Consider the following 14559-nt stretch of genomic DNA (forward strand, 5'->3'; position numbering starts at 1 on the left):
GCTTTTTTTAAAAGAAAACAGTCCCTATAACATTTTAAGTCTGCTTCTATTTGCTTTTCCATGAAAGATAATCTAGTATAACAGAGAATTTTAAAAAATACATTAGAAGCCTTACAATTTTATTCTTGAGAATACTTCTTTTTAACATGGTTTAGTTATACTAACTTAAAGTGCTTAAATATGTAGAAACATCATTGTGAGTTACACCTCAATCAGCTCTTCCGTAAAAGTAATTTCTTTCATATCTTAAATCTATGTTTTTCATTTTATTTGCTTTTTATAGAAGAATTTATGCTTTTAGTTTTATTGATTTTTGTCTTTTACTTGGCATATACACACGGGTATTTCTTTTGGCTTCAAATAAATTTAAAATATTTCCCAATAAAACAATCTCACCAAATGACAAAGTATGTTTTTGGGAGACAAGTTTAATTTTAACTACCTTCCATTTCATTTTGAAACTTTAAAAACTGGTCATTGAAGTCCTCCCTCATGTTACCTGGTATAAGGGAAAAAGTATCTACAGTTTATGTATGTGCTCATACTTGCCTCAAAAATTAATTTGTATCTGTAATAAGTATTAAGGACAGAAAAAAAACAGAATTTCATCAATAAATGGAAGCAATTATTTTTTCTCATATTTAAAAAGCATAGTCAATTCAATCATGGTTACTTAGTTAGACTCATTAACTATATACAATCATTATGCTCAGTAGAATATTAAACTCCATGTTTACTCTTTAAACATTTGAAAATTAATCCAATATTTTTCTGTATTAATTCCACTAATTTCCCTCATATACTTCTGAGTCTGTATTACCCAAAGGACAATGCATGCTACCTTAACGTTGTATACTTAACACGCTATGAAACAATTTCACCTAATCTCTAATGGGTGCTGCTAACTTAGTGCTTCTGAAATTGTCTTTTGTATACTATCAAGATAATAGAAATCCCATTTGATGGATGTTCTAAACTCTTTTGAGTTCTTTATCTATATACATGTTTCTTGGTTAGGCTTTATCACATTCCAGATTACAACAGTTTTGGCTCATCATTATTTATTTATTTCTCCTGAAGTTCCATTACCTAAAAATCCTATAGAGCCTGAAATCTAATTGTTGAAAGGTTCATTTTCAGTATTCATTATTTAAAAATTAAAAATTAACTTTCACTTTAGGACACCAGGATTCTCTTATAAAGAGCTTTATCCCGACCCCATCCCCCCATTAACTGTACAGTTAGCAAATAAAAGACACAAATATATTTAGGTACAAAGTTAGGTCTTTAATAGATATGAATCACGTGACTGGCTTATAGGCTACAGAAAATATAGAATCAGTTCCTAAGGATCTTTTCTACATAATTCAATATGAAAGAATGATGAACTGATCTCATGAGGGCCTCTTTGTGTGTGTGTGTGTGTGTGTGTGTGTGTGTGTGTGTACACAGTCATGCTCACTATAAGCCCAACAGTCCTGTCTCTGTGACCAAGTCCTACCTTCCATGCTTAGAGACAAAACTTAAAAAAATATGTTTTTGAAGAACTATGTTCTGAGATAAGGTTCTGGGAAGACAAAATGCAAAGGCTAAGTGTAGGCACCCCTTGTTTATGGGGCAGGGAACACACTGATGGGATTTTACATTATATGCAGTTAAGGCCCAGTAGAGACTTGGACTGACCACCTCCCTCCCGTGCTTAGCTCAGAAATCAGCCAGCAGCCAGGCCCAGATTTCCTTCAGAGGGAGTTATAGGACCTAAATTGTTCACAATAAGATTTGGATGAGTACTGTGTGTGTGTGAGGGGATGGAGTCTCTGCAGCCCTCGTCCCAGAACTCCCTCTTACTCACTAGGCACCAAGGAAATCCAGCTGCTTTCTTTTTAGTAGTAGTTGGTGGTGGTGGAATAATGTGGTGGCAGTAAGCAGAATTACTCCGTTGGGTCTCGCCTTACTAAAAAAGTTAAACCACCCAAACATAGTTACAAGTTAACAACAATTTTGTTTCCATGACCTATTCCTGTTAGTAAAGTTAAACAAGAGGTATACATATTAATGAATGCATATATAAGGGCAGAGACAAGCTCTTCAATAATACATTTTCCTATTATGGTGCTGGGTACTGAAAACCAATGAGAATTATTTGACCCAAAGAATATGTAACAAATGTCACTCCATACTCAAAGCCAATAGATATACTGGATACACATGTAAATTTCTAAACAATAGCAGGATTTTTCACAATACTGACATATCTTTGCTGCACACTCTTTGAAAACGTCTGAACATTTTATTAAAAGATATACTGAGTGAAGTTGCCGGATTGTCCAGGCCCAGTTCGTCAGTAAAAAAGTGATTATAGATAATATAAATAAGAATCACATCTATCTTAGATGTTTTTTTCACTTTTATGCCAAGTTAAGAGCATTGTTAGTGAATGGTATTATTGGAATTGGCTATTAGGAGTGCTGGCTACAAATTCAAAGAATAATTGTTTGATCATAATATTCATATTCATTAAGTTTCTAATCATCTCCTTTATAGGAGCTATTCAAGGATTTCTAAATGAATTTATGACCTTGTACCAAAATCACATCATGAACTTCTTTATGTTTACTCACATAAGCCTAGTTATTTTACTTTTATATGTATTTTTCCATCATAGTATTTCTTTGGAACTCTGAAGAGAGATGACTTATTTAAGAAGTTAATTAACTAATGCAAAATTTACTCCTATTATCTTCATATTTAATTAAGACTTCTTATTTATGTCATCACCTTAGCAAGGACTACAGGTATTCTCGAATGTCAGCCTCTTATCTATTTCCCTCAGCTTTTAAACGTAATAAAGTACCCGGATTCTTTATTCAGTATTTCAGATCTCCTTTGTTTCATGTCACAAAAGATAAATTCACACAGCTGCACTGACAACATCAGAGTTTTGAAAATGCGTCCACCCATTTCCTTATGAATAGTTCACTTACTTTAATCCATCTTCCTCTGCCCATCACTCTAATGTCAAACTTACAAGCTTAAGAATGCACTTTCTCAACTTCTACCTGGTTTTTTTTTTTAACTTCTTTATTGGAGTATAATTGCTTTACAGTGTTGTGTTAGTTTCTGCTTTATTACGAAGTAAATCAGCTATATGCATACGTATATCCCCATATGCCCTCCCTCTTGTGTCTCCCTCCCACTCTCCCTATCCCACCCCTCTAGGTGGTCACAAAGCACGGAGCTGATCTCCCTGAGCCACGCAGCTGCTTCCCACTAGCTATCTATTTTACATTTGGTAATGTATATATGTCAATGCTACTCTCTTACTTCGTACTAGCTTACCCTTTCCCCTCCCCGTGTCCTCAACTCCATTCTCTATGTCTGTGTCTTTATTCCTGTCCTGCCCCTAGGTTCATCAGAACCATTTTTATTTTTAGATTCCATATATATGTGTTAGCATACGGTATTTGCTTTTCTCTTTCTGACTTACTTCACTCTGTATGACAGATTCTAGGTCCATCCACCTCACTACAAATAACTCAATTTCGTTTCTTTTTATGGCAGAGTAATATTCCATTGTATATATGTGCCACATCTTCTTTATCCATTCATCTGTCGATGGACACTTAGGTTGCTTCCATATCCTGGCTATTGTAAATAGAGCTGCAATGAACATTGTGGTACATGACTCTTTTTGAATTATGGTTTTCTCAGGGTATATGCCCAGTAGTGGGATTGCTGGGTCATATGGTAGTTCTATTTTTAGTTTTTTAAGGAACCTCCATACTGTTCAGAGTCCAAAAGTCTATTCACTTAACTAACACACACTCACAGAGGTAGCATTTGGACTGACAAGATGTCAATCAATAAGCATTCTCATCTAGGAATATCTGATAGTGGTGCCCTGGCATTTTTGTTTTGATGAACATTTAGTGCTAACAGTGGCAAGGGCCACCCCTCCTAAGATGTGTGTAGGTGAAAAGGGCTGGATGCTGAATTATCCATTTCACTTCTTTGTGTGTTTTCAGTATTTCGGTATAGTCATCCTTAATCCATACCTTTCACATAGTTCTGGTAGTTCAATCCCAGAAACTATATATATATATATATACATATACATACATATATATATACACACATATATATATATACACAAATACATAAATATATGTATGTATATGTATATATATACATGGTTTATTTGTTTCATTTATCTCAGCCAAGTTTTTCTTTCTTTAATATCAACCTTCTACTGCCCACATCTTTGAGTTTATTAAAGTTTAGAACAAAACTAAAACAAAAGGAACACACACAACACTCACAGATCAGAGTTTCCAGAGAGACTGGAAAGTTTCTGGAGGTCATGGAATCTACCTTGAAGGAAATTGATTTTGATATCTATCTAGGATCTAGGACCTGGCTTGAAACGTCCTTGAATTGTCCTAAAGTAAATAGAAGATTCTCAAATGAGCTGAAGCAGGTACTAAAAAGTTGATTTGTGAATTTTATCATTTTACCAATTCCTCTCTTTTGAAGTAGCACCTGCTCATAATCAGGGATTGTTGTGAATTTCTATAGATTGTATATTAAGAAATTTGTGCCCAACACTCAATGTTATCACTTTCTCAGAGTTACAGAACATTTAACTTTACTTTCCAATGCATAATTTCCTTTCCACTTGTAAGACTCCCCTGCTGCAAACCAGTGATGAGACTGGGAGTTACTGTGTAGATTCCATCTATGAAATAGATGTTTCAGCTAATGAATTGAATTTGCATTCTCTTGTCTCCCTGTGTGGAGTTCTACCCCAATTATGATTCATTCTGAAATCACCAACATCCTGGACTAGAATTAATATTTCTCCATACTAACTTGAGAAGTTAGGTTTTATAGCTTGAAAATCATAAGTCTCTTCTGGCTATGACATCATCATAAACCACACAACTGCAGTTACAAGCTCTTGCATTTAAAACTTCCATATCTCAAATAAATTGTCTATTCCAAAAGTCCACCATTTAAAAAATCAGTGCAACTGAACTTTTCTTTTAAATTAAACAATGAATATACAGTGAACATTTATCTGTTACCATAGGAAAAAAAAAATTGTCTGTTACTCACATGGCACTGTGCGGAGGTAGAGGTTGTCACGAATGATTTGCTGAAGTTCGTGGTCCACAGAACCCTTCTGAAATCGTAAGTTGAGGTAGTGACGAAGATCCTTATCAACAATTCCTCCTAGAATAATACAGTTTCTTAATAAAGGATGTTGGAAAATATTTTAAGTATGTAATTTGATCTGTCATAAACATACTCATGAAGCCATTTAAAACATGCATTATTTCACATTGCTCTTTTGACCTTCTGAAACATTTACTGCCCGTAATAACAAAAGATAACATTCACTAAGATAATAATTGTCCACCCAGTCAGTGCTCAGTGTTTTACACGCACTCTTTGTTTTTCATTTAGAATGAAGTCTTTATTACGGCAAAGGACACATGGTACTCTTGAACTGAAGTCATACTAAAATGCCATAGTGTATCTCATTGCATGGCTAAAAAGACTTTTTTTTTTTTTTTTTTTTTTTTACTTCCCACTCTCCCTTTCTCCCAGTCTTTCTGTCTTTGAATTTGACCACTCTAGGTATCTTATACAAGTGGAATCGTATAATATTTGCCCTTTGTGACTGGCTTATTTCACTTAATATGTCTTCAAGGTTTGAAAAGGTTTTTCAGTTATTTGAACTTACTCTGGATTTAGATAAGTAGGGTGATAAAAAAGTTAAAAGAAAAAGAATTACACCAATACTAATGCTTTACTACCTTTATAAAATGAATCAAAATAATGTATCTGCCATATAAAATATGTGCAGATGTTTTTAACTACAGACAATGTTTGAAAGACTTTAGGTATTTTTAAATTTTATTATTATTATTATAGAAATAATAATAATTTTGAGTACATTTCTCATTATAATCTAATGAAAAACAAACTGGGCTACAGGTAAGAAAATCAATACTGTGAATTTATCAAAGATTATTTTCATATTTAAAGATAATTATGTTAAATTACAAAGATTTATCTAAGGCCCTTCATATTCTTATATGTGGAAGAATGAATTATAAATCAAAATACTTATAAAAATATAAATAAGAATTTCTAAAACCCTGATGTTTTCAAACATATTAGGGTAATTGAGCCAAGACAAAGAATTAAAGATAGAGGAAACAGGATGTCTGTAATAGTTACAAAAATCATATTCTCTTCAAATCCTTTTGAATCTCAAAATTATAATTCATTATCAATCTATTTGCACCACCATGACCACATAAAATAGCATTATGTGGGTGTGCATATATGCAACACAAACACCTTTTACACAAATAGTAAATATATTTGAAAACTATATATTGCTACATTTCTGAAGTTCCCATATTCATTGTTTCAGTTGCCTCTAGTCTGCTGGCACAGCCTGAGCAAGATACCATACAAAATAGTATTTTTAACTGAACTATCAAAATTCTTACTCTCCAAAGTTTCTCATATATTTTAGTTAATGGTATCAATTTACTTTTCCACCCAATATAATATGATAGCAGAAAACAAATGATAGGAGCTTGCGCATGTTATTTTCCAAATTCAAAATCATTTTTTCAGTCAAAGAACTGGAACACTCAGAAATGAAAGTCACTTGAAACCACCATCGCATATATCAACGATTACCTATTGTTTACATCTCCAAATGCCCTGCATTTCCATGGGTCTTAGACTTCCTGACATCACACTGAATTAGTTAAAAATTAGAAATCCTGAAATTCTGAAGTTCTGTTTTCCTCCCTTGGTCTTTCCCAGTCAGAAAACATGCCTACCCTTGCTAATTCAATACAGCTGCAGAGCAATCACCATTCCTAACTGTTCTCAGCTGTCGTTTCTGCCGAGTTCTGAGTCTACAGATCCTTCAGCAACTGTACTCCACCTCTCTTCTCTTTTTCTTTCTGTCTAATATGTGGGACATGCCAAGTGATGAGATGTTTTCTGGCAGCCCAAGAAAATGCTAACTATAGAACAACAGATGTAGTCTGTCCACTAAAGTAAGCTAGAATCACTCACCTAATATAACATGGATAAGCCCACATTTTGTAGTCCAAGATGATTCTTGCCCCTGAAAATACATTATCAATTTAAACCATTTCTTCTACTACAAAAATACCACATTAGCCCTCTCAAAAGTTTATTTACCTAAGAAAACAACAACAACAAAAAATGACTGTCTATTCATTCAATAACTGGATATATCTTTTTTGCCGTGGAAAAACCTGCTGAAGCTTCTGAGAATTAATATAAACTTTCTTTCGTTAACTAAAATGAATTGCCACATTTGTTTTGGAAGGTCTTTCTTGGCCTCATATTTCACAAATACTTTATCATCCTTCAGAATTTATCATAGCATTTTTCACGTAAGGCAATTTTATTTACCCACTATCCTTATTATGGAAAATTCTGCTGGTTGCCTATCCCGTATTCTTTCCTCTATTTTTTTTATTTAGAACCTTGATTTAGTTTCAGGCCCAAACATTCTCAGACCCAGGACACGGATCACGGTTGTCTGAAACTGTCATACAATCTAGTTCCCTACCTCCCTAGCGGCCCTTGCAGCTATGTCCTGGCTATTGAGACCTAACACAGAAGGAGGGTTTTCTTATTCATTGAACTAGAGTTTATATCTGATATCAAGACCCTTCTCATCCAGTCAATCTTGGCTAGACTGGGTATTCCTTTTTGGGACTTCCACGGCCCCTTTGTTCTCTGGTAGACTTGATATTCTGACCACAAACCACAAAGGGAGATGGACAAGGGAAAAATCCAACATGCTAAGGATATTGTAGTAAAGTTAGAAACAGACTGGGTTCTGGATGGCTTCACTGAGCAGTTAAAATAATATTGGCAACTACATACCTTAGGATATCTTGTTATAAGAGAAAAAGGAAATACTCATTTTCTAAAACTATTATGGTTTCTGTTTGCAACTATACATGACCCCAATCAACATATTATATGTATAGAAATGTTTTGCATACATATGTATACATAATATGTATACATATTTTATGTATATATAAATACATACTTTTAAAGGCATATTTTTCCTTAATTAGAAATTTCACTTGAAGAAGGATTAAGCAATGGATAGTGGGCAATGGCTGAGCTGAAAAATAGAGCCTGGGTCTTAAGACTACCTGATTTCAGGTATATAAGTTAACATCTTAAAGCAAGCTAAAAAATAAAGAATGCCACATACTGAGTGTCCAGTAAATGTTATATATAATTAAAATAAAAAATTTAATCTTCTATCTTATTTGCCATAGTTATAATTTTTGGTTTTATCATTATTGTTTGTAGAGTTTCTGTTTTGTCATTTGTTAGTAATACCTAGATTTGGTAGCTTAGAGAATACCTACATCAATCATTCTGTCAAGCATAGCACTGCCAAGTTCATCATTGCATTGCATGCCTTAGCCATTGTACTCTTCAAAAAAATTCAGTGGTTCTTGCTTACTATTATATTTTTAAAATTATTGAGTTATTTCACTTAACTGTGAAAATTATTTTCTTTATTTTACAAAATAAAATAGTAGATTAAAAGATATAATACCTTCTCAAATTACACATTTGCCAAAAAGAGATTTGGGAAAAATATAAAGCCTATGATTCTGCTTCTAAATAACATGTACCTAATTTTCATAATCTACAGTCTGAAGACCAAACTTCTTAGTCCAAAGTAGTCAACTATTTTCTCAACATGACCCCAAACAAGCTTTTCAATCTGATATCAAAGTATAACCTAAGAAGAACCCTTAGGAGAGAACTTAATCCAAACTCTTCATTTGCAAATGAAGAAAGTGAAGCTCACACAAATTATTTGGCACTGGGCTCAGAGCAAAGATGGGGTGGGGAGTGGGAGAAGAATCAGGGAGCAAATCCAATAGATTATTTGAGGAGAAAACTCTAAATGTTACCACTTGAAAATGGTGTGCATCTCTACAGTTTCTATACTTTTCAGAAATGCTCCCAGTAGAACTGCTTTGTTCCCTCCCCTGCTTGAATGCCCAGATACAGGAAGCAAAGGAAGAAGTTACAGCTTGGCTCAGATGGACAGAATCTCCTTGGCATATTCCTTAAGAAAAATTGTTTGTTCTAGTCATGTAGCCAAAGCCAGACAATCTTCCTAAGGTTGAGGGAGAAATACACCAGGCTCTATATTGTTTGTGCCAAGAGTCTGATTGCTAATAGCTGGCGAGAGTAGTCCCATCCCTCATTTGTGGGCATAACCATTTTCCTGTCCCTTGAGTCAACTGTTTCTCAAATCAATATGCACCTTAAAAACTTGTAAACTGGGGAGAGTAATTCATTGATTGGTATGGTGCTGGGTTTGTATGAAAAAGAAGATGGAGATGAGCAGCAAGCCAAAGTCGGGTTCATTCTGATGTAATTTACTCATCCTGTGCTTTAGCCAAATGAGGGTACTCTAACATTCTATTGACCGTACTTATTTTTCCTTCTCTATACCTCATTTTTTTTTTTCCTTTACACTCCATAAAATTCTGAAGTGGGCATTTGATTTTTGCTTGTTTGTTTGTGCTTTATTTTTTTCACCCATATTTACGCTATATCTTATGATACCTTCTTTTGGTAACAGTACCCTGATTTCCCTTTTCAAGTCACTGTATCTCTCTCATTCTGTATAAATGTAGTCAGACTTTTAGTCAGTTTTCCCTGTTCTCTCTTATCCAATTAAAGTTTCTTTTCCAGGAGTTGTCTTCATAAGTGGAGTTACCCAAGGATGTGCATGCGAGTGCATGCATCCTGAAAGTAGCACCCTGAAAAATCTACCCATCACTTTTGCTTCCTGGACATACAGAATTGCCCCTTTCCTGTGTTTTTCTAGCCAATTTCTTCAACTTCCCCTTTGCTGTTTTCAACTAAAAAACATCACGGATAAGAAAGCCCTCCCTTTGATACTACCAGTGGAATTCATATCCATCCTTCAACTTAAAATTATCCTCCCCTTAGCCTTCCTCGTGATCTTTTGGCCAGAAGTCTCCTCCCTCCTCTGAAATTCCATGTCCTGGTCACCTTTCTTAAACACTTGTGCATTCTAACAGGCCATATAGTAACTAGTGGATCTACTTTAAGTTATGTATTAAACTGTAAGCTCCCCAGGACAGGGAATTTCCTAATCATTTTACATCTTCTCCCCTCTCCTCACTTCAATCTCTAAAGCAGTGCCTTCTTAATATAAGTGGCCCTGAAATGTTTGCTGAATAAATAAATCACAAATGCTACAGTGGATAGAATGCTAGATTACAGATTTGGAAACTGAGTTTTAATTACCACTCTAACACATTCATTGAGTGGTCTTGCACAAATCATTTAATCTTTTCTGGGTCTTATTTTTCTTATCTGTAAAAGGTGGGTCAGTTTGTGTTGCTATAACAGAATACCATTAGACTGGGTGAATTAAACAAAAAACATCTATTTCTCACAGTTCTGACACCTGAGAAGTCCAAGATCAAAGAGCTGGTAGATTGGGTGCCTGGTGAGGGTACTCTTCCTGGTCTGCAGATGGCCATCTTCTCCTTGTATCCCCTTACGGCTGAGAGAGAAATCATCTCTCTAGCGTTTCTTCTTATAAGGGTACATATCCCATTCATGAGAGTTCCACCCTTATGACCTAACTACTTCCCAAAGGCCCAACTTCCTAAGACTTTCACAATGGGGGAGTTAGGATTTCAACATATGACCTTTGGAGAGGACACAAACATTCAACCATAACAATATTTGTAGAACCAAATAAGGTCTCTGCTAGATCTAAATTCTATACTTCCATATAAACTATTTACTAAATATTTCTTACAGTTTGGAGTTTTTTTGTTAATCAGACAACCAAATTATTTTATCATTAGTTATAATTACAGATCACAAGTTAGTTACAGCCCATAAGAAATAAAGGCATGGAAAACACTAATTTGAAAAGCTATCTGAACCCCACTGTTCACAGCAGATTATTTACAATTGCCAAGATATGGAAGCAACCTAAGTATCCACCAGCAGACGAATGGATAAAGAAGATGTGGGGTGTGTGTGTGGGTGTGTGTGTGTGTACATACATTATATATGTATAAAATGTATGTATAAAATGTAATACTACTCAGCCATTAAAAAAAATGAAATTTTGCCATTTGCAGCAACATGGATGGACTTGGAGGGCATTATGCTAAGTGAAATAAGTAAGGCAGAGAAAGACAAATACTGTATGATGTCACTTAGATGTGGAATCTAAAAAATACAAGAAACTAGTGATTATAACAAAAAAAGCAGACTCAAAGATATAGAGAAAAAACTAATGGTTACCAGTGGGGAGGGGCAATACAGGGGTATGGGATTAAGTGGTACAAACTATTAGATATAAAATAAACTACAAGGATATATTGTACAACATGGGGAATATAGCCAATATTTTATAATAACTATAAATGGAGTATAACATTTAAAAATTGTGAATCACTATATTGTATACCTATAATTTATATAATATGGTACATCAAGTATACTTCAATTAAAAAAAGAAAAAAAAATAAAGCCATGGATAATCTCCCTTTGATATTGTTTTTTATTATCTGAATTGTCTAGGAAGCTAAGATCATCAACAGGAAATTGATTTCATACATTGTCATTGTCAGAAAAGTAGTAAAATAATCAAGCAAAGCAGTCTGTAAGGAATTGGAAGAAGGGGAAGATCTATCCATTTGCCTTAAGATATGCCCATGAGTAATTGCAAATTCATTTTATGTTAATTTATTGGATGGTGGAGAAGTTGAGGAAGTAGGAACATATTACAGGGCTTTGTTGCTATGTCCCTTTTTCGGGAATAGTTTCTGCTTGACTTACCTCAAAAATGGTGAAATAAATCACAGAAAAGTTGATTGATTCTTTTAAGATCCACAGCCACAAAATAGGTGACAGACATATCTAACCCAGTCTGCTGGAGCAGGCTCCATCCCCTTTTTAGGTGAAAAATGGTGTCTTTGGTTTCTTATGATCTAGAGACCCATCTCATTTACAAATGGCTAGAGTACTGTACACAATCACTGAAGTCATTTGATTTATACTAGTCTTTCTATAAGTTATGAGCCAGTAAAATTGTTCCTCCCCTAATAATTCTCCTTTGCCTATTTTAAATAGAAGCACAAATATAAGGCCCTTGGTGACTCATTGCAGATGCCATGGTTAATTGCTTTTCCATAGCTGAAAACATTTAGGTATATGAACATGTGTAACCCTTCCATGTTTTAATCATAATATTAGAGGGTTTAGTCAATCCTTTTAATCATGATTTAATACCTTTGTGTGTTGTTTTTCTTCAAAATCTCAGTGGTGTCACATATTTTGTATAAGAAATGCAATAATAAAAGAGACAAAAACATATTAAACAGTTGTAGATCATTAGTAGATTCAAAACTAGAGAGAATAATTGGTATTTCAGAAAAATGACAGATAAATGTAAGCGGCTTATAATATTCTCCAGCTCTATTGGAAATGGCTTTTCATTATTTCCTTCCCCCCACTATTGTACAGATGGGATATTATTATTGTTTCATTTTTCATTGTTAGTCTTGGTCTCAAAGTAAATATTAGAGTTGTTCTTATAGTTATGATTATAGGTTCCCATGGAGAAGGGAAAATGAGTACTCACTGTATTCCTGGCATTGTGCTAGGTGCTGTACGTGCATTACCCAAAATTTTACAATCAAGAAATGTAAAGGAAGGGCACATAGTTGAAAGCAAACTCAAGTGCATCTAAATTTTCTATAATGTCTCAAGATGGCTAATTTAGTCTAGGAATAGGGCATTTCCTATTGATTTCTTTGACTCACCTAACTCTTAAATATTAGATGTTCATTATAAAAAGCAGGATTCAGCTAAGTAAAAAAATGATATATGACCAAAAGTGAATCTGACCTGAATTCAATTCATTTTTTTAAACCAGAGATTATACTACTCTAAGTTAAAAAAAACCAATCTATTACAATAGTTATGAGTGGGTTTGAACTCACTGAAGGTTAATAAACTGCAAAGCTCTAAAGTTTCTACATAAAATTACTAAGGTCAAAAAAATAAACTATTGTCCAAAATAGCTACATAGTTTAGCAGGCAAATTTTTTTTTTTTTAGGGTCTTAGTTTACTGTCTTTTAAACTTTATTCCAAAGTTTAAATGTAATTTTTTTTTAAATGCAGTGATAAAATATCACAATTGTTTTTGTTCTTAGAAAATCCAATTTAAGAATTCACCCACATTAATTTTACTTTTTAAATTTATTTATTTTATTTACTTTATTTCTGGCTGTGTTGGGTCTTCATCGCTGCGCACAGGCTTTCTCTAGTAGTGGCGAGTGGGGGCTACTCTTTGTTGCCGTGCGCAGGCTTCTCACTGCGGTGGCTTCTCTTTGTTTCCGAGCATGGGCTCTAGGCGCGTGGGCTTCAGTAGTTGTGGCTTGCAGGCTCAGTAGTTGTGGTTCACGGGCTTAGTTGCTCCGCAGCATGTGGGATCTTCCTGGACCAGGGCTCAAACCTGTGTCCCCTGCATTGGCAGGCAGATTCTTAACCACTGCGCCACCAGGGAAGCCCTACCCACATTAATTTTAAAAAGCACAAATTAAACTGCTCATATGAGGTACACATTCATTTATAAAACTAAGTGAACGCGTGAACGGTATTTGAAAAATGAATATTTGAGCTTATTTTGTTTTATATTAGTAAGCTATTATCCCCAAGTCAGCTAAAAATTATATATAGTCATATATTTAAATTATATTTTTAAATAGGTGATAATATGAATAAAATTGATGGGGAATTAGCAGGATCAGATCTGTAAATATCTGACATTATTTCATGTTTTAAGAACTAAAAGCAAGGTGAGTCCTCTCATTTTATTTTTTTCTAACCTGCTGCAACTTAAAACTCCCAGGTGACCTGGTACAATAGATGGTCCACTCCAAATGTCTTTATGCTGAAAAGTATCATGACATAAACACATTGCCCAAATTGACTTAAAAAGAAACCACAATTTTATTTGTGAGCCCATTTTATGATAATACAGTTAAACATATTCCTTTCAAGTCATTCCAAAGAACAGACTAATACATCTTCCATAGGTTGTGTGAGGATGGATTGTTTCTTTTTCTTTTTCTTTTTTTTTTTGGATGGATCATTTCTAATGACGTTAAAACAATTCTAGGCACATGATTTGAATTGTTACATGGCTGACTTCAAATAATGAAGAATGTGTTCCGAAAGTTTATTTTGGAGTGCAGACTGGTTTATCCCATAGAAATAATGTTGCATATTATAACTTTGGCTCACCTGTAAGTCTTTTAAGTTAATTAGGCGCCAGAGGTATATTATTCATAATATGCTGGAAACATGTTGTCATACGTTGCAATGTATAACAATTCTTCCTGGGAGGTGGGAGCAGAGGAATAATGGCTGAAGTTCCAACTTAG

General features: G+C 34.3%; 1 protein-coding gene across 5 annotated transcripts in view; it reads right to left on the minus strand.

Moving 5' to 3' along the window:
- MAGI2 (membrane associated guanylate kinase, WW and PDZ domain containing 2) overlaps positions 1-14559 on the minus strand; it is a 1327276-nt gene that overhangs the window by 966754 nt on the left and 345963 nt on the right. For 4 of the 5 annotated variants that reach the window (XM_061198469.1, XM_061198467.1, XM_061198466.1 and 1 more), the window contains exon 2: positions 5116-5232. In XM_061198469.1, coding sequence (XP_061054452.1) covers positions 5116-5232 — 117 coding nt within the window. Of the gene's footprint in view, positions 1-5115; positions 5233-14559 lie in introns of those variants that run through there. The other variant, XM_061198468.1, reaches the window with a different exon arrangement.

The sequence above is a fragment of the Eubalaena glacialis genome, chromosome 8, assembly GCF_028564815.1.
Source record: "Eubalaena glacialis isolate mEubGla1 chromosome 8, mEubGla1.1.hap2.+ XY, whole genome shotgun sequence".
Taxonomy (NCBI): Eukaryota; Metazoa; Chordata; class Mammalia; order Artiodactyla; family Balaenidae; genus Eubalaena; species Eubalaena glacialis.